At 35.5% G+C, this 19,268-nt stretch overlaps 1 protein-coding gene across 2 annotated transcripts in view; it reads left to right on the top strand.

Moving 5' to 3' along the window:
- RAVER2 (ribonucleoprotein, PTB binding 2) overlaps nt 1–19,268 on the top strand; it is a 90,180-nt gene that overhangs the window by 42,505 nt on the left and 28,407 nt on the right. The window contains exons 6-9 of one of the 2 annotated variants that reach the window (XM_032302460.1): nt 5,899–5,981; nt 7,843–7,947; nt 8,100–8,211; nt 10,130–10,398. In XM_032302460.1, coding sequence (XP_032158351.1) covers nt 5,899–5,981; nt 7,843–7,947; nt 8,100–8,211; nt 10,130–10,398 — 569 coding nt within the window. Of the gene's footprint in view, nt 1–5,895; nt 5,982–7,842; nt 7,948–8,099; nt 8,212–10,129; nt 10,399–19,268 lie in introns of both variants that reach the window. The other variant, XM_032302459.1, reaches the window with a different exon arrangement.

The following is a 19,268-nucleotide window of genomic DNA, read 5'->3' as shown; positions in this document are numbered from 1 at the left end:
AATTTTAAATAAGGCTTTCCGGGGTACCTGGGTGGCTCAGTGGGTTAAAGCCTCTGCCTTCAGCTCAGGTCGTGATCCCATGGTTCTGGGATCGAGCCCCACATCGGGCTCTCTGCTCAGCAGGGAACCTGCTTCCTCCTCTCTCTCTGCCTGCTTCTCTGCCTGCTTGTGATCTCCGTCTATCAAATAAATAAATAAATAAAAATTAAAAAAAAATAAATAAGGCTTTCCACTCATACACTAATGGAGAAGTTATTTCACCACGTATGGCTTTTTGTTTGTGTGGTATGGCAAGGGAGAAGGGCGAAATCTACCTCTGGAACACACGTAGAGCTTCTGGAGGATGTTTGGAGAGTTTCTTGGCGTTCCGGAAAGATGGAGTTTCTTGTTCATCAGTAAGCTCCATCTTTATTTTCTTCGATATGTCCTTTCTCTCTTTTAAAGATTTTTTTTTTTTTAATTTATTTGACAGAGATCACAAGTAGGCAGAGCAGCGGGCAGAGAAAAAGAGGGAAGCAGGCTCCCTGCTGAGCAGAGAGCCCAATGTGGGACTCGATCCCAGGACCCTGAGATCATGAACTGAGCCCAAGGCACAGGCTTAACCCACTGAGCCCCTATGTCCTTTCTGTGTTAGCGCTATCCGCTAACACTTACACTACTTTGACTTCCTCACAGAGGGCTCTGAGCAACCTAAGAATTGTAATTCCTTCTGCTTATATTAAATGTAGTACATATAGTATGTTTATATTTATACCCTTGTTTTATTTTTCACATAATACACATAACACATATATTTACTTATTTATAATTTGTCTCTCCTACTAGAATGTGAGTTCCATAATTGCAAGGATTTATGTCTTGTTCATCTCATGCACCTAAAGCAGCACAGTTATTTATAATGAAAGAGATATAGTATTTGTTTACAGATTAATCCCCTTCCTCTACATCTCTGTCCCACAACTCACACATACCTGGTTACTCACATGTGGTCTGGTTTGTTAATTCCTAAGGACACTTTTCTGCCTTTTCAGTCTAATCTGTACCCTTCCATCAGGTTGACTTTTCCCCCCAGGCCCGGTTTGGTTATGTTATTCTGACCATACTTATCTTTTCTCTTCAGTCCAGACCTTTTAACCATCTTCAAAAATACAATACAGTGTAAATATTCTAGACTTCTTTCTTTGTATATATGTGTGTGTATCCATTTTAAGTTTTAAGTAGTGTGCAATTTGTTGTAGTCTAAATTATATTTTTAACAGCTTTATTGAGGCATAATTACATATTAATTGGCACATATTTAGAATATTAAAAAATGGTATGCTTTTGACATGTATAAAATTATAAGTATACATAAATTTTGACATATGTGTATACCCATATGTACATCCACCAAAATCAAAATAATGAACATATTTGTTACTCTTAAAAATTTCCATCTGGCCTTTTGTAATCTACCTCTCCCCCATTCCCAGGAAACTACTGATTTGATTCTTGTCACTATAGCTCGTATTTTCTAGAAATTTCTATAAATCACACAGTATGTACCGTTTGGCTTCTTTTCACTCAGCTCACTGAGATTCATTTACATTGCTGCATGTATCAATAATTTTTATTCTTTTTGAATGAGGAGTAGTAGTCCATTCCACAGTTTGCATATTCATTGACTTGCTGATGAACATTTAGGTTATTTCTAGTTTGGGATTATTACAAATAAAATTTCTGTACACATTGTGTACTAGACTTTATGTAAGCTTATGTTTTTATTTCTTGCCAGTAAATTAGTTGTGGAATGGTTGGGGCATATGGCTGATGAATGTTTAAGCTATAGGAAACTTTGCCAACTGTTTTCCAGCATAGTTAAACCGCTTGGCGTTCTCACCCATCACTGTCTAGGGCTCCAGTGTGCTCAGTCTTCTCACCAACACTTGACATGCTAGTGCTTTAATGTTAGCCTTTCTGTTGGGTATATACTGCTATCTTACTGTGATTTTGAGTATCCCTTTTGACGGATGATTTTGAACATCTTTTAATATGCTAATTAGCCATCTTTCTATCTTTCTGTTATATCTTTTTAAATATATTACACATTTTAAAATTGAGTTAACTTTTTCTTATTCAGTTGTAAATGCCCTTTATTCTGGATGCAAATCTGCTGTTGTATATATGGGTTTGCAAATATTTTTTCACTCCCTAAGATGTCCTTTATTAACAATGTCTTTGGAAGAACAAAACTTATTGTTTTGGCGAAGCCCAGTTTATTATATCTGTTACAATTTGTACATCTTTTGTCAGATTTAAGGAATCTTTGACAAATTTAAGGTCATTAAGATACTCTCTCATATTTGAGAATTTCATAATTTTACCTTTTAAAAGTTATTTTTAATTTTACCTTTTGTATTTAGAACTTCGGTTCAATTTGAGTTAATTTTTGTTGATGATGTGAAGTAAAGTTCTAGATTAGTTTTTTTACAGATGTTCCAGCATCATTTGTTAAAAAAGATTACTCTTTTCCTACTGAACTTCCACTTAGGTTCATTATATATTCATGGCTCTATCTATGGACTCTCCATTCTAATCCACTGATCTAAATGTCTGTCTTTATCCCAATACTGCATTGTCTTGATAAATGTAGCTTTATAAGAAGCCCTAGAATCTGTTAGTGTAAGTCCTACAACTTTGTTCTTTTTTCAATTTGTTTCAAATTGTTTTTCAATTTGTTTTGTTATTCTATGTCCTTTGTTTTTGTACATAAATTTTAGAACCAGCCTGTCAAATTCTATGAAAAATGTCAGTAATTTGGTTGGGATTGTGTTGAATCTATATACTAATTTGGGCAGAATTGACAGTTTTGAGGTTGAGCCATGCATATGGTGTATTTCTCTATTTGTTTAGGCTTCCTGTAATTTGTTCCACCAATAGCTTGCAGTTTTCAGGGTACAAATATTACACATATTTTGTCAGATTTATCCATCGTATTCTACATTTCATGTTGTGATTTTAAATAGTTTTGCTTTTTTTTTTTAAATTTTTTCAAAGATTATTTATTTATTTGACAGAGATCACAAGTAGGCAGAGAGGCAGGCAGAGAGAGAGGAGAAAGCAGGCTCCCTGTTGAGCAGTGAACCTGATGCGGGGCTCAGTCCCAGGACCCTGGGATCATGGCCTGAGCCAAAGGCGGAGGCTTTAACCCACTGAGCCACCCAGGTGCCCCAGTAGTTTTGCTTTTTAAATCTCAATTTTGAATTTCATGTTGCTAGCATATACAAGTACAATTGATTTTGTGTATATCCTATCTTGCAAACCTAGCTTATTATTTCTTGTGGGCTTTTGTTCTTAGGATTTTCTGTATAGACAGTCATATAATCCACAAATAAACACAATTTTATTTCTTCCTTTCCAATATCTATGCCTTTTACTTCTTTTTATTAATTATTATTATTTTAAAAGATTTTATTTATTTATTAGAGAGAGAGAGAAGGAGCATGAGAGGGGGAGGGTCAGAGGGAGAAGCAGACTCCCTGCTGAGCAGGAAAGCCCAATGCGGGACTCAATCCCAGGACTCCAGGATCATGACCTGAGCCAAAGGCAGTCACTTAACCAACTGAGCCACCCAGGTGCCCTGCCTTTAATTTCTTTTTTTTTTTGTCTTACTGCAATAGACAGAAATTCCAGCATAATTTGTGCATTGAACTGGTAAGAGTGGACATCTCTGCTTTGTTTCCGACCTTAGAGAGCATTCATTCTTTTATTAGGTCAGCTATAGTTTTTTTCACAGATTTTCTTTTTCTAGCTGGGAACATTGCCTTCTGTTTCTATATTGCAGAGAAATTTTGTTGTGATAATTGCTGGAATGTATACAGTAATTTTCTCCATTAACTGAGATGATCATATGTATTTTTTGTTTTTGTTTGGTCTGTTAGCATGATGAATTACATTGATTTTTCAATGTTAAACCAACCTTTTATTCGTAGGATATATTATTATATATTATAGTCCTTTGTATATATTGTTGATTGATAGTACTGTTCAAGCCTTCTTGAGAAGGGGAGGTTGGGGCGCCATGGGAGATTAGCCAAGAGCTAAGGATAAGGGCAGAGGATGTGAGACTGTAGACATTTTCCAAGTGTTTTGATTTCAGTGGTGGTGGTTTTAAACTGGGAAATACTGTATTCATTAATAACTGTGAAAAAACATTAATGTTTTGTAACAAAATACAGTGACTAACTGAAAAAAGAGAGGAGGTGGTGTTGAAATCTCTAACCATAACTGTGGATTTGTCTACTTTGTCAGTTCTAGAAATTTTTGCCTTACATATTTTAAAGCTTTGTTATTTGAAGCACATTTAAGACTGTTGTATCCTTGATGAATTAATTGACCCCTTTATCATTATGAAATGCCATCTTTATCCCTCTTTGTTAATAAATGGTCTGTCTTTATAAACAACTAGTGCTAATGACCTAATCTTCCAACCACCAATCATGAAATGGACTCATTCTAAAGAAAGTAATTTCTAATGGTCATTTTTCCAAAGATGAAATAGGCTGGTTTAGCAAGTAGTAAAACTTGAAAAAAGTACTTTTGAAAACATGGGATAAACTTGTAGAGATGATATATATTACATATATAATATCCAAATATTTTTGATCATTGGATTAAATGCTTTTTTTTAAAGGCACTAATATTTTAACCCTCCCTCCTTTTTTCCTCAAAATAGGACAACGCAATTCTTTTTTTTTTTTTAAGTAAGCTCTGTGGGTGCCTGGGTAGCTTAGTGGATTGGGTGGCTGCCTGCAGCTCATGTCATGATCCCAGGGTCCTGGGATCAAGCCCTGCCTCAGACTCAGACTCCCTGCTCAGCAGGGATCCTGCTTTTCCCTGTCTCTCTGCTGCTCCCCCTGCTTGCCCTCTCTCTCAAATAAATAAATAAAATCTTTAGCAACAACAACAACAAAAAGTAAGCTCTACACCCACCATGGGGCACGAATTCACAAGCAGAGATAAAGAGTTGCATGAGTCACATGTTCCACCAACTGGGCCAGCCAGGGGACCTGAAATTAAATGCTTTTTGAAATGCTTTCTATGCCTGACCATTTCCAGTTAATTTATAGTAATTCGATGAAATTACTTCATGAATTTTCTATCTCATGGCCCTTTTTGTCTATATACTATGTATTCTGAAAACATCCCCTTGCCTTTAAAAAAAAAAAAAGATTTATTTATTTATTTGAGAGAGGGAGAGAGTGTGCATACGTGGGGAGGACCAGAGCAGGGCTGGATGTGGTTTCAGCTCACAATCTGAGCTGAAGCCAAGAGTTAGATGCTTAAATGACAGAGCCATGCTCTGGAGACATCTCTTTTGATACATACTCTGGTATTGCTCAGGCACACCTGATGAAAAAAAACAAGTGTGGTCACCATTTATTCTTTCTATCCACTATGATGCTCATATTTCTTTTTATTATGTAAATATTTTTTCTGTGCATATATTCTCTTCTTGAATGGATTGTAGGCTTTTTAAAGGAAAGGTCTGTATCTTTCCCCCACCCTGCCAGAATAATACCCAAACACCTAACAAAAATACTGAGCAAATAACACGAGTTCAGTTAGAATTATATTCACTAAAAGATGGAATTAGTTTTGTTGCTCTAAGCGCTAGGGAAAAGAAAGGCTAGGTTTGGTGTTTTATTATGATGATAGAAGGTGTTGGAATTTTAAATAAAACTCTAGGTTTGAGTCACAAGGAAGGGTCCTCACCAGTTTTTGTGCAATGACAAGGTCAGTTTATCACTGAGCTTTGGATGAATTTGTTAAGTTTTAAAAAAATACTATTGGCCCCTTTTGGAGTTTGTTTCTGTCTTATCATAAAGTTAAATTTTTACTTTTCTTTTCTTAAAGCAGTTCTCGGAACACCTCACAGCTTGCCCCATCTGATGAACCCATCCATCTCCTCCGCGTTTTTGCATTTGAATAAAGCACATCAGGTATATAAATAACATTGAGTACTGCAACTCGGAGTGACTCATTTGTTTGTTCCCAAAGTTTAAAATTCTCCTGAAGTTAAACAGGTATTTTGTTTTTTAAACAAATCCTTAGTAATAACTATAGCTACCTGAAAACATACTGAGTACCTGAGATCAAATTAAGCTGGTCAAAGCAGTGTAGTTCTACCTATTGATTTCTAGGCATTGATTTCTGGGCATTGATTAAAGGGGATTAAGGGAAGGAGGTGTGTTTTGTGGTATATTTTTGTAGAAATAAGTGGTTAAAAACAAGACTTCTGCTTAACTCCAAGTATTACAGAAAGAAAAAAAAAAATAAGTGAACATAAACTCTTAATTCTTAAAATTTAATCTATATACAAATAATTCATGTAAGAATAAAAAATAACTCTCTAACCTTTTTCAGATTCGTATTTTAGGACGCATTTGTATATACAAATGTACTCATGACAGTCAGGTACTGCTGAAGGCTGTGTCTGTGTAGGAGCCTGATTACAAGTCCAGCCGAATCCCTAATGGAGGTTTGGTGGCGGTGGAGTAAATGAGCATCTAAGTCCTAAACGTAACTTTTTAAAGCACAGGTTTATCTTTTATTTAGTTTTCATTAGAATCTAACATAGATTTGAGGATGGGGAAAAAATAGATAAAATATGAACTTTATATACGTGAAAGTTTATATAAGAATTTGCTTATTTTCTTAAATAATAGTAACTTGGAAAAGAATACATTAAAATGCATTGTATCCATATACCTCAAAAAAAAAAAAAAAAGAATCTAACATAGGACCATGTACATTGTAGGGTCTTTTTTCATCCCATTACTCCCCAGATTTTACTGGGACTCTGACCTCTACTGGACACTCTGCCGGTCACTGATGCCATAGCACAGAACAAAACCATTCCGATTCCTTGTTCTTAGGGAAATTCAACACATATCAAAAGAAATGTGAATTACAATAAGAGGTGAAGTGTGACATGGGAGGGGAATTCAGAGTATTAATATTGTCAGAGAATAAATAATTCTCTTTATTTTAGAATTAAGACTAGAATGTTTAATTTTGCCCGGAAGGCCTAAGCCAGCTGGGTCGCAGCCTCTCCTGCTCATCGGGTGTCACTGTCCCAGTGCGGGGGTAGGGGGGGGCAGGTAGCGTTAGGTCTTCAGAGGACCTTGCTCTCCTCCTCCTCAGGTCTTTGCTCCCCTGCTGTTCCTTCAGCCAGGAATGCTCCCCACCCCAACACCATCTGAGTCCCCCAGACTTCCCTGGTTACTTCCCCACAGCCTTCAGATCTCCATGGGAGAGTTAGTTCCTCGGGGACACCTTCCTTGAACTCACCACATCTAACTAAGTCTCCAAGTCTTCTCCTAGCTCCCCTGTGTTTCCTTGCTCTGCTTGTCACCATGTATAATTCCATGTGTTTATAATTAATGAATGTCTCCCTTCCCCAGGAGCCTCTAAGATCCGTGAGGGCAGGTCGCATTGTGCATGTCTCACTTTGTGGCACAGTGCTGGGCACGGAGAAGGTGCTCAACAAATATTTGTTGGGTGATTAAGTGAAGAAAGAAGTGATGAAGTGACCTTGACCTGAAAGCCAAAAAGGGGTGAGGGGAGGAGGAAGGATGAAGGCAAAAAATGGAGAGGATGTGGAGTTCGTTTCGTGACTCCACGGTCACGTCTTGTGTATTATTGAAAGAATTAAGTAGCATTGCCTCAAGTGGGAAAATGGAATATTAAGATGCTCTTGCTTTTGAGATCAGCTGGAGAGCGGCCCTTTAAAGTGGACTGGGTTCTAGGACAAGCAGCTCTCCCAAGTCGAACTAACAGAATGCTTTCTCATTTTCACAGAGCACAGTTCTGGGTAATACTTCCAGTTTACTCCTTCAGAATCTTTCTCATGTACCCCTGGCACAGCAACAGTTGCTGAAGTTTGAGAATATTCCTACTAATAACGTAAGTCTGGAGTTAATTTTTTTTATTTTCTAATTCGTTCCCTTTCTAGATTCAGGCCCTATTGTTGATGACTTTTCACGTGTGTAGCCTTTTCATGAGAGAATACCCTGCGGCCATGGGCAGAAGTCTCACTCTCTTTTCTTGTCTTGCAGAAACCCGGCTTACTCGGAGATCCCCCAGCTGTGGTGCTTCAAACCGCAGTAGGGATAGGGTCAGCACTTCCTTTGAAAACAGAGTTGGGTCATCATGGAGAAGCACATAAAAGTAAATGATATGCATTTACTGAGAAGTCCGTAAACAGATTTGAGACTTAAGAATGGTTTACCTATATCCTGTTTTTATTTGCAGAAAGGTCAAAGTTGAGTTTTAGTCAGTCATTTAAAATTTTAAGAGCCCTCGTGCCTTTTCTATTTTTAATATTAGAGAACTATTGATAAGTTATTGATGGACTCGCTTCCATGCCAAGATCACATTTTCCCTGTTGGATATGCTTTAATATTTGATGAAGGTTCACAGCAGCATGAGGCAAAGACCTAGATCCCTGTGAGACTGACATGCTGCCCGCTGGGCCGACAACATATTACAGAGATACCCATTTAATTTTTGCCTGAATAAGAAACCCTAAGCTTTCAAGGAAATATGTGGTATTCTGATGTAAGCGTTGATGGTTTACTTGATTATAATAATTTTTTGAATGTGATCTCCAAACTTAGAAAAAGGAAATGATGACATGTGTACTTTGGGCTTCTGAAAAGATGACAAATTTAAACAAAAGGATTATTTTTTAGAAAAACAAGAGCATGTGGTATATTTTAGCAAGATTTCTTATTTGAATGTGACTTTGAAAGGCACTTTCATTTGAAGTGTAATTGAAATTTGGTGATTATGCTGTGAAAAGCATATTATTATTTAATATTAATATTTATAATATTAACAATATTTAATAATAATAATAATAATATTATTACCACCAGTAATAATAATAATAAGTCAGTTGAATATGGATAGCATATTTAACCTTGACATAAAAACAATGACTCAAACGATTAAATGAGTTCTGACTGTTGGAATTGACTATGTGAAAGCTGAACTAGGATACAGACAGGTGTAGAAATTTTTTGGTATGATGAGGCCTGTTCTAAAAGTTAAATTTTGTATCATCAAAAGCTTATGCCCATGTTTATTATTTGTGTTGGATTAAAGAATAGGCCAGTTGCCTTAGCGTGCACTGCTTTAAGAACATTGAAAAAAATCAGTGTCCAAATAAATACATTGCTAAAAGAACTTAAGTAACTGCCTCTAAATATTAAGTACTAGAAATAATTAAATTTGCATAGTGAAATTATAAAATATAAATTTGACTCAAAGTAGTTATCAAAATTAGCTCTTTTCTCTTGATATTGAACTAGAGATTTTTTACAAGTAGAATGGGTCAGACTTTTCCTATTAAAACTTTAATTTCCTCCAGAATTTTTTGTTATTTCCTGTAAATAAAAATGTAAAACTTTCATGTGTTAAATTTGGTGCATATCTATTCACAAACATTGATGTTTTTTAAACAGCGGTGTGCTGATGTTTAAAAACCAGCTCTCTAGGTTTAAAAAGAAGAGTCTTGATTTTTACAGCATCTTTGGAGTTCTTTGTGTGAACACTACAACTCATAGCCAGTTGCCCACTGAATTCAGGAGCTGGGAAAAGATATGCACAGTCAGCTATTATGAACTGGTGCGAGTAAGCTGATTAAATGTATTATGAGATTCTTAAGTGTCAGAATTTTTTTAACTGAAAATTTATTTAATTATTCCCTTCAAATATGGAAGCAGGCAATTTTCAGTGATCGAGCATAAAAAAGAAGGCACCTGATACAACTTCAAGTGCCAAAAAATACATACATTTTCTCTCAAGATCTAAAATATACAATTAAAATTTGGAATTAAAAAATATCCTTGATATTATCCCAGAAGTTGTCGAAAAATAAGAAAAGCACGATTGCTGATAGAGGTTTTTGTTTTTCTGTATAGGAACCTGCTGCTTTACAACCACTAACTTAGCTTTCTGAGTGTAACTGTTCTCTAACAGATACAGAATAGACTTCACATTTCCCCCATAAGTTAACAAAATCAGACTGTTGGGAATGACTCTTGTCTAACCAAAAGCTTCTTGTATTTGTGATTCCCTACAGCATCTAATCTGATTCCAACTCCAACAACGATAACAGCTGGCATGGGCATATTACCATTCTTTCCAAATCAGCACATTGCTGGACAAGCTGGGCCAGGCCATGGGAATACTCAGGAGAAACAGCCAGCCTCGGCGGGGAAGGCAGAAGGAAATTTCTCAGGGTCACAGGCTTATCTTCAGAGCTTTCCAAACCTTACTGCTGGAGGCTTGCTGACGGGACATCATAAGCCACAGCAAAGTCAGCCAAGAGGCACGGAGATAAGTTCAGGGGTAAGAAAACTATGCACGCCCATGCATGGACACGTGCGCGCGCACACACACACACACACACACACACACACACTGCCTGTGTGTAGATACTATTCAGGAATATATGTATGCATGTATATTCTTTTAAAATTATATCTTAAATTCTAATTTTAGAAGATTTTAAATTGGGGGTTATTTTACATGTGGTATAATTTACGAAGTATCCTAAAGCTTCTTAATTTTTAAATTTCAAAGAAAGTTAATAATAGGGGCGCCTGGGTGGCTCAGTGGGTTAAGCCGCTGCCTTCGGCTCGGGTCATGATCTCGGAGTCCTGGGATCGAGTCTCACATCGGGCTCTCTGCTCAGCAGGGAGCCTGTTTCCCTCTCTCTCTGCCTGCCTCTCTGTCTACTGTGATCTCTCTCTGTCAAATAAATAAATAAAATCTTTAAAAAAAAAAGTTAATAATAGACTTTGAGTATATAAATATGGATTATAATCTAGGTAATTGATATGTCAAGGACATGACTTTTTCATAGTGTGCATTTACTTCTCAAAATAGAAAATACTGCACTCTAAAAAAAAAAAAAAAACACCAAAGTGCTGTTATTATAAGCAAACAAAAATCCATCTTTTGATAAGTGATGCTAGCTCATGTTTGGCCTTTGCTTCATTACTTACCAGTTCGTCTGTAAATAAGATAATTTGAGTAAAATGAGTTTAAATCTGTTATTTAAAATAATTTAAATACAGAATCTTTATCAGAGATATTTGCTTTTACAAAAAGTTCAAGATACTCAAAAATGCTTGATATTTTAGAAATGAAATATAAACTGAGTTCAAAATTTTATAGTTTGGATAAAGCTTAAGAGTATCATTAATACTTATCCAATTTTATATTATTTATGAGGCTTTCTAAGTTAATACTCTTCAAAATATGTTTTCTACTTTAAATGTATACTCTATAGCTAATTAAGGTAATATTGGAATATTTGAAGGCAAGACCAATTTTCTTTTATCTGAAAAATGTCAAAGTTATTTATTAAACTCTGGTCTGCACAAAAGAATCTAACCTCTGTTTTAATTCTGTAAGTTTCTACCCAGTTATTTTATTGATTCTTAGGCCAGTGACATCAGTAAATGTTATAACTGATAGGTAGAATAAAGTACATTTAATTTTTACTCACACCCTGAAATACCCTTTAGCATGTAAGTAGTATAAAACTCAGGTTATAAGCAGCATGTGAGGACAAAAAATTCATTTAGTTGGCCATTTTCAAATGTCAATAATACTGAATTTGGAGGAGTTTTTGCTGTCAATGAGTCATCGCAGCAAGTATGGATAGAAGGTTCTGCAACTGTTCATTGAGAAAGCTAAGGGAATCCTTCTAGAATAAATTTTAAAAATTGACCTGCAGTATTAATTTCCTGGGTTATTGAAAACTAAGCAAATAGAACTCATATATGAATATGCTGTATCTTTTTGGACAGAGAGCACCAGATCTTCAGAAAAGCTTGATTTGAGGTGATTCACATAATGGGCAGAGTCTATCAGGAAGAAAACAGCCAAAGTGGCGCAAGGCCTGGAAAACAGGGGGAGAGAATTGAGGGAAATGATTACATGTAACTCAGAAAGGGAGGACCAGCTCTATATACATTAAAGAAACATACCCTCAGACTAGTCACATGGCATTTTGTGTTTCGTCAGTAGGCAGACCTAGTCCAATAAGTATGACATACAATAAAACGAATTTAGGCTTAATATAACAAAGCGCGGCTAAAGCTTTCAAACAAAGAAAAAGTTGAACATAGTTAAGCAGACCCCAGGTGAGCACTGGTACAGACTGTTGTAGAAGTGTCTTTCTGACAGGGGTTTGAACCAGTTCAAGTAGGTTTTCCAAGAATTGTAACAAGATTTTTGACTTTGCTAGACATAATTGGTTTAACATGGCTTTAGGTTTTTAGACCTACATTTTTTTTTTTTTTTAGACCTGCATTTTTAAGAATTTTTTTTTTTATTAAGGTATAATTGACATACAGCATATTAGTTTCAGGTATAAAACAATGATTTGACATTTGCATGTATTACAAAATGGTCATCACCAAAAGTCTAGTTAACATCCGTTACCATACATTGTTATAATTTTTTTTCTTGTGAGAACTTTTAAGATCTACTCTCTTAGCAACTTTCAAATATAAAACATGGTAATATTAACTATCATTGCCATGCTGTACATTACATCCCCATGATCTATTTATTTCATAACTGGCAGTTTGTACCTTTTGACTTTTTTCACCCATTTCGCCCACACTGCCTCTGACACCAACAATCTGCTTTTTGTATCTGAGCTGCTGCTGCTTTCTTTTTTATATTCTACATATAAGGGAGATCATATGGTGTTTGTTTTCTCTATTTGACTTTTTTTAAAAGATTTTTTATTTTATTTATTTGACAGAGATCACAAGTAGGCAGAGAGGTAGGCAGAGAGAGGGTGAGGGAAGCAGGCTCCCTGCTGAGCAGAGAGCCCGATGCGGGGCTCCATCTCAGGACCCTGGGATCATGACCTGAGTGGAAGGCAGAGGCTGGCTTTAACCCACTGAGTCACCCAGGGGCCCCTCTATTTGACTTTTTTCACTTAACATAATGCCCTCAAGGTCCATCCATGTTATCACAAATAACAAGATTTCCTTCTTATTAAAGGCTGAATATATACACACATTTTATTTATTCATCCATCAAAGAGCACTGATGTTTTCGTGTCTTAGCTATTGGGAATAGTGCTGCAGTGAACATGGGAGTGCACTATCCCTTTGAGAAAGTGATTTCATTTCCTGTGAATATATACCCAGAAATGGGATTACTGAATCATATATGGTAGTTCTATTTTTTATCATTTGAGGAACTTCTGTACCGTTTCCCTCAATGGCTGTATCAGTTTTCTCCCATTCAATAGATTGTCTTTTTATTTTGTTGATGGTTTCCTTTGCTGTACAGAAGCTTTTTAGTTTGATGTAGACCCACTTGCTTATTTTTGCTTTTGTTGCCCGTACTTTTGGTGTCATGTCCAAAAAATCATTGCCAAGACTAATGTCAAGGAAATTTTCCCTTTTATTTTCTTCTAGGGGTTTTATGGCTTCAGGTCTTCTCTTTAAGTCTAATCCAGTTTGAGTGAATTCTTATGTATGGTTTAAGATCCTGGTCCAATTTCATTCTTTAGTGTGTGGACATCCAGTTTTCCCAACACCGCTTATAAGAGAAACTGTCCTTTTCCATAGTGAATTCTTGACTCTCTTGTCAAAGATTTTTTGACTATATATGTGTGTGTTTATTTCTGAGCGATCTCATTTGATCATGATGTACAGTCTGTGTGTCATTATATACAGTTGTGTACAGTAAATGTATTGTTGTAATATGGATTGGTAATATTTTGTTGAGGACTTTTGCCTGATATCCCAGTATCAGGGATATTGATCTGTAGTTTTATTTTCTTGCAGAGTTCTTATCCGGCTTTGTTGGGCATTAATTTTTCTTTAAATAAATGTCTGGTAGAATTCACCAGTGTAACCATCTGGTCCTGATATTTTCATTCTTGGGAGGTTTTTGATTACTTCTTATATCACTCTTGGTCTGATAAGATTTCTATTTCTTTATGATTGTTCTTGGTAGGTTGTAAGTTTCTGGGAATTTATCCATTTTTTTTCTGGGTTATCCAATTTGTTGGCATGTGTTTCTTGGTACTAGTCTCTTATGATCCTTCATATTTCTGTGGTGTCGGTTTTAATGTCTCCTCTTTCATTTGTAACTATTTGTATCCTCTCTTTTTCTCTTGGTTAGTCTAGTTAAAGGTTCTTCTGTTTTATTTATCTCTTCAAAACCCTAACACTTAGTTTCATGGATTTTTCTAGTCTCTCTTATTTCTGTTCTAATCTTTATTATTATCCCCTTTCTGCTAATTGTGGGCTTAGTTTGTTTTTCTTTTTCTAGTTCTTTTTTTTTTTTTTAAAGATTTTATTTATTTATTTGACAGAGAGAAATCACAAGTACACTGAGAGGCAGGCAGAGAGAGAGAGAGAGAAGGAAGCAGGCTCCCTGCTGAGCAGAGAGCCCGATGCGGGACTCGATCCCAGGACCCTGAGATCATGACCTGAGCCGAAGGCAGCGGCTTAACCCACTGAGCCACCCAGGCGCCCCTCTTTTTCTAGTTCTTTGATGTGTAATGTTAAGTTGTCTGAGATCTTTTTTTTCTTTTTGTAGGCATTGCTATAAGCTTCCCTCTTAGGACTGCTTTTTGCTATATTCCATAAGTTTTGATGTGTTATATTTCCATTTTCATTAGTCTCAAGATAATTTTGACTTCTCTTTTGATTTCTTCAACCTGTCGGTTGTTCAGAAGTATGTTGTTCAATTTCTGTGCATCTCTGAATTCTCCAGTTTCCCTCCTGTGATTCACTTCTAGTTTCATACCATTGTGGTCACAGGAATACTTGATAGGATTTCAATATTCTTATATTTGTTCAGACTTGTTTTGTGATCTATATTTAGATCTACATATGATCTACATTTTTTTTTCTTTCTTTCTGTCTCTCTTTTTCTCTTTCTGCTTCTGCTTTTGGTGTCAGACCCAAAAACCTATTGAAAAATTCAGTATCATGAAGCATTCTACCTAAGCTTTTAAGAGTTTTATAATTTTAGCTCTTGCATTTTAGGTCTTTGACCTTTGAGTTAATTTTTGTATGTGGTGTAAGGTGAGAATCCAGTTTATCCTTTCACATGCAATATCCAGATTTGTCAGCATTTTTGTTGAAAATACTGTCCTTTCGCCATTGAATAATCTTGACACTTTTGACAAAAGTCATTTAAGCACATATGCAGGGACTGACTTCTGGGTTTTCTATTCTATTCCATTTGTCTGTATGTCTGTCTTTATGCCAGTATTACACTGTTGAGATTACTGTGGCTTTATAGTAAGTTTGAAATCACAAAGTATGAGCCTTCCATTCTTGTTCCTGTTTTTCACCTTTTTCAACATTGTTTTGACTATTTGGGGTCCCTTGAAATTCCACATGTATTTTAGGGTGGATTTTTCTTTTTCTGCAGAAAAAGTTGGAAGTTTGATAGGGACTAAACTGAATCTCTACGTCACTCTGGTTAATACTGACATTTTAACAATATGTCTTCTAATCCATGAACATGGGATAACTTTCCTTTTATTTGTCTTTTTAATCCAGCAATGTTTTAAAAAATGTTTTTAAAGATTTATTTTAGAGAGCTGGGAAAGGGGCAGAGGGAGAGAGAGAATCTCAAGCAGAGTCTACACGGAGTACAGAGCTCCACACAGGGCTTGATCTCAGGACCCCAAGATCATGACCTGAGCTGAAACCAAGAATTGGACACTCAAGCAACTGAGACACCCAGGTGCCCCCGTTTTTAAAAAAACATTTTTAATGTTAAATATTAAATATTTATATTTAATATTTATATGGTATATTTAATATAGCATATTCAAAATATTAGTTCAAAATGGATATATACACTGAACTATTAAGATATTTTACATTCTTTGGTACTAACTCTTTGAAATTTAGTGTATATTTTACATTCCACATACATCTCAGTTTAAATTGTTTACTATTTCTTAGGCTCAGTAGTCATGTGTAGTTAGTAGCTACCATGGTGGATTTTCATGGCTAATCCCTCACTTTATTGAGATTCTGCTTAAATATCACTTTCAGCCATGTTGTATAGTTTTTAGTGAGTATTTTTCTTCTTTGGTTCAGTCACTCCTTTTTTTTTGTTCAGTTAATTCTTAAATATTTTATCCTTTTTGATTCTGTTGTAAATGGAATTATTTTCTTAATTTTCTTTTTGGATTATTCATTGTTAGTGTATAGAAATGCAACTAATTTTTGTATGTTGATTTTATATCCTGCAACTTTGCTGAAATTGATTTAGTCTAACAGTTTGTGTATGTGTAGCACTTAGCGTTTTCATGCATTCGCAAGCGGAAATCACTTTACTTCTTCCACTCTGGTTTGGATGTCTTTTATTTCTTTTTCCTACTTATTTTCTCTGACTAAAACATCCAATATTATGTTGAACAGAAGTGGTGAAAGCAGACAGCTTTGTCTTGTTCTTTATGTTAGAAGGGAAGATTTCAGTCTTTCACTATTGAGTATGATGTTGACTTCGTATATAACTTCTGTTTTATTAAGGTAGCTTCCTTCTGTGCTAACTTTGCTGAGTGTGTTTCATTTTATTTTGTTTTTTAAAGACTTTATTTGTTTATTTGAATGAGAGAGAGCCCACAAGCAGGGGGAGCAGCAGAGAGTGAGGGAGAAGCACGCTCCTTGCTGAGCATGGAGTGCAATGCGGGGCTCAATCCCAGGAGCCTGAGATCATGAGCTGAGCTGAAGGCAGATGTTTAACTGACTGAGCCACCCAGGTCCCCTGAGTGCATTGAATTTTAATCATGAAACCATGTTAAATTTTGTCAAATGCTTTTTCTGCATCAGTTGAGGTGACTGTGGTTTTTTTTCTCCATTCTGTTAATATAGTGTATTATGCTGAATGACTTTTGTACATTGAATCATCCTTGCATTTTAGGAGTAAATCCCAGTTGGTTATGATGTATAATCCCTTTAATAATCTACTCAGTTTGGTTTGCTAGTGTTTTGTCAATGGTTTTGGCACCAAAATTTATAAGGGAAATTTATCTGTGGTTCTCTTTCTTTTTTGTGGTGTCTCTCTGGCTTTGGTACTAGAACAATGCTGAAAGTATTCTCCTTCAGTTTTGTGGAAGATTTTGAAAAGAATTGGCATTAATTCCTCTTTAAATGTTTTATTGAATAGTGATTTGAAGGAACACATGCACCCCAATGTTTATAGCAGCAATGTCTATAATAGCCAAAATATGGAAAGAGCCCAGATGTCCATCAACAGATGAATGGATAAAGAAGCAGTGGGGTGTGTGTGTGTGTGTGTGTGTGTGTGTGTGTGTGTGTTTGTACACATGTGCATAGGCAGTAGAATGCTACTGAGCCACCAAAAAGAATGAAACCTCAACATTTGCAATGACATGGATGGAACTAGAGGGTGTTATGCTAAGTGAAATTATCAGAGAAAGACAAAGATATGATTTCACTCATATGTGGAATTTAAGAGACAAAGCAGATGAATATAGAGGAAGCGAAGGAAAAATAAAATAAGACAAAATCAGAGAGGAAGACAAACCATAAAAGACTCTTAACTCCAGGAAACAGTGTTGCTGAAGGGAAAGTGGTGGTGGGGTGTGGGTAGTGATGGGGTAAATGTGTGATGGTCATTAAGGAGGCCACTTGATGGAATGAGCACTGGGCGTTGTATGCAACTGATGAATCATTAAACTCTACCTTTAAAACTAATACACTATATTAATTAATTGATTTTAAATTAGAAATAAATATTTCATTGAATTACCCAGTGAAGCCATTTGGCCCAGGGCTTTTTTTGTTGTTATTGATACACTCTATTTTTTTTTTTTTATAAGTGATTTTCTTTCATAGCTAGAGTTGAGAACCCTGATAGGATAGAATCTGATTATCTTGGCAATTTAAGTACTTTAAAGACAAAATCTTAGAGTACCTTCCTGGCTACATTTTCTCAGTCTTTGAATTCTCTCTAGGCCACCATCTTTCATCATGCTATACATTTTCCTTTGGCAAATATGTAATGGTGGTAGCTCCTACCTAGAATTTTATGTTTCCATCTTAAACTTCTTTTGAGCTATCATATCTACTTAACTGGGAATTTTTTCTTTCTTTTTTTTTTTTAAAGATTGTATTTATTTATTTGACAGACAGAGATCACAAGTAGACAGAGAGGCAGGTAGCAAGAGGGGGACGCAGACTCCCTGCTGAGCAGAGAGCCCGACTCAGAACTTGATCCCAGGATCCTGGGATCATGACCTGAGCTGAAGGCAGAGGCTTTAACCCACTGAGCCACCCAGGTGCCCCTTAACTGTGAATTTCTTAATGGTAGTCTTCTTGTCCTACTCATTTTAGTATTATCAATGCTTACCACAGCACTGAATGGTAAACATTCAATAAGCATCTTTGAATAAATACATCTGTATCTGTGATTTATCTATCACAAGCAAATCTGGACTTCTTTGAGTTTTATGAAGATGTACAGGACAGATTTCTCAACCCAAATACAATAATATTGACCAGATAAGGAAGAAATAAAAGGAGTTGTTTATTGAGTTGTTTCTCAAATATAGAAATAAACACTTGATATTATATTTCATTCTGTTCAGGGAACAAAACAAAAATTAACTAGAAATGAAAACTTAGCTTCTAGCTTTAATTATAGTAACCTAAATTGTCTTATTTTAAAAAAAATTTTTTACTAACAGAGAGTTGAAAAGTAAAAAATTCCATCAGTACAAAACAAAATGATCTGAAGAATCAGCCCTTTTCTTCTGTTAAATGCTAGAACGCTTACACTTAATTATATAAAATTTATTGATTTATTTTCAAGAAATGTGAATTTCTAGGGTTATCTTCTAAATGTGGATTTGGATTTTATTAAATCCACTTATTTTGTTTGGTATTACTTTTAGAACCAGAAATGCGTAAGCTTTCCTTTATCATTTGGCTGTAGCCATACACTATAAAAATCCAAGTAGGAAAATTTAGATAACATATTTCTGGAAATAAGGTATGGGATTTGCTTTTTCTTGTGAACTAATTCTCTCCTAGTTCCAATGAAAAGAATTTACAAGAATGCCTTTAATTCTCTTTCAGTTCTAAAGTTCTAGGGTAGTTTAAAAAAAACTAATTGAAAAAATAAGTGGAGTGTGATCATTTTAATCACTATCCAGAAATACTCCATAACTTCATATGTTCAAACAT

The sequence above is a fragment of the Mustela erminea genome, chromosome 10 (genome assembly GCF_009829155.1).
Source record: "Mustela erminea isolate mMusErm1 chromosome 10, mMusErm1.Pri, whole genome shotgun sequence".
In the NCBI taxonomy this organism is placed as follows: domain Eukaryota; kingdom Metazoa; phylum Chordata; class Mammalia; order Carnivora; family Mustelidae; genus Mustela; species Mustela erminea.
The sequence above is the reverse complement of the archived record's forward strand: the minus strand, read 5'-3'. Positions and strand labels throughout refer to the sequence as shown.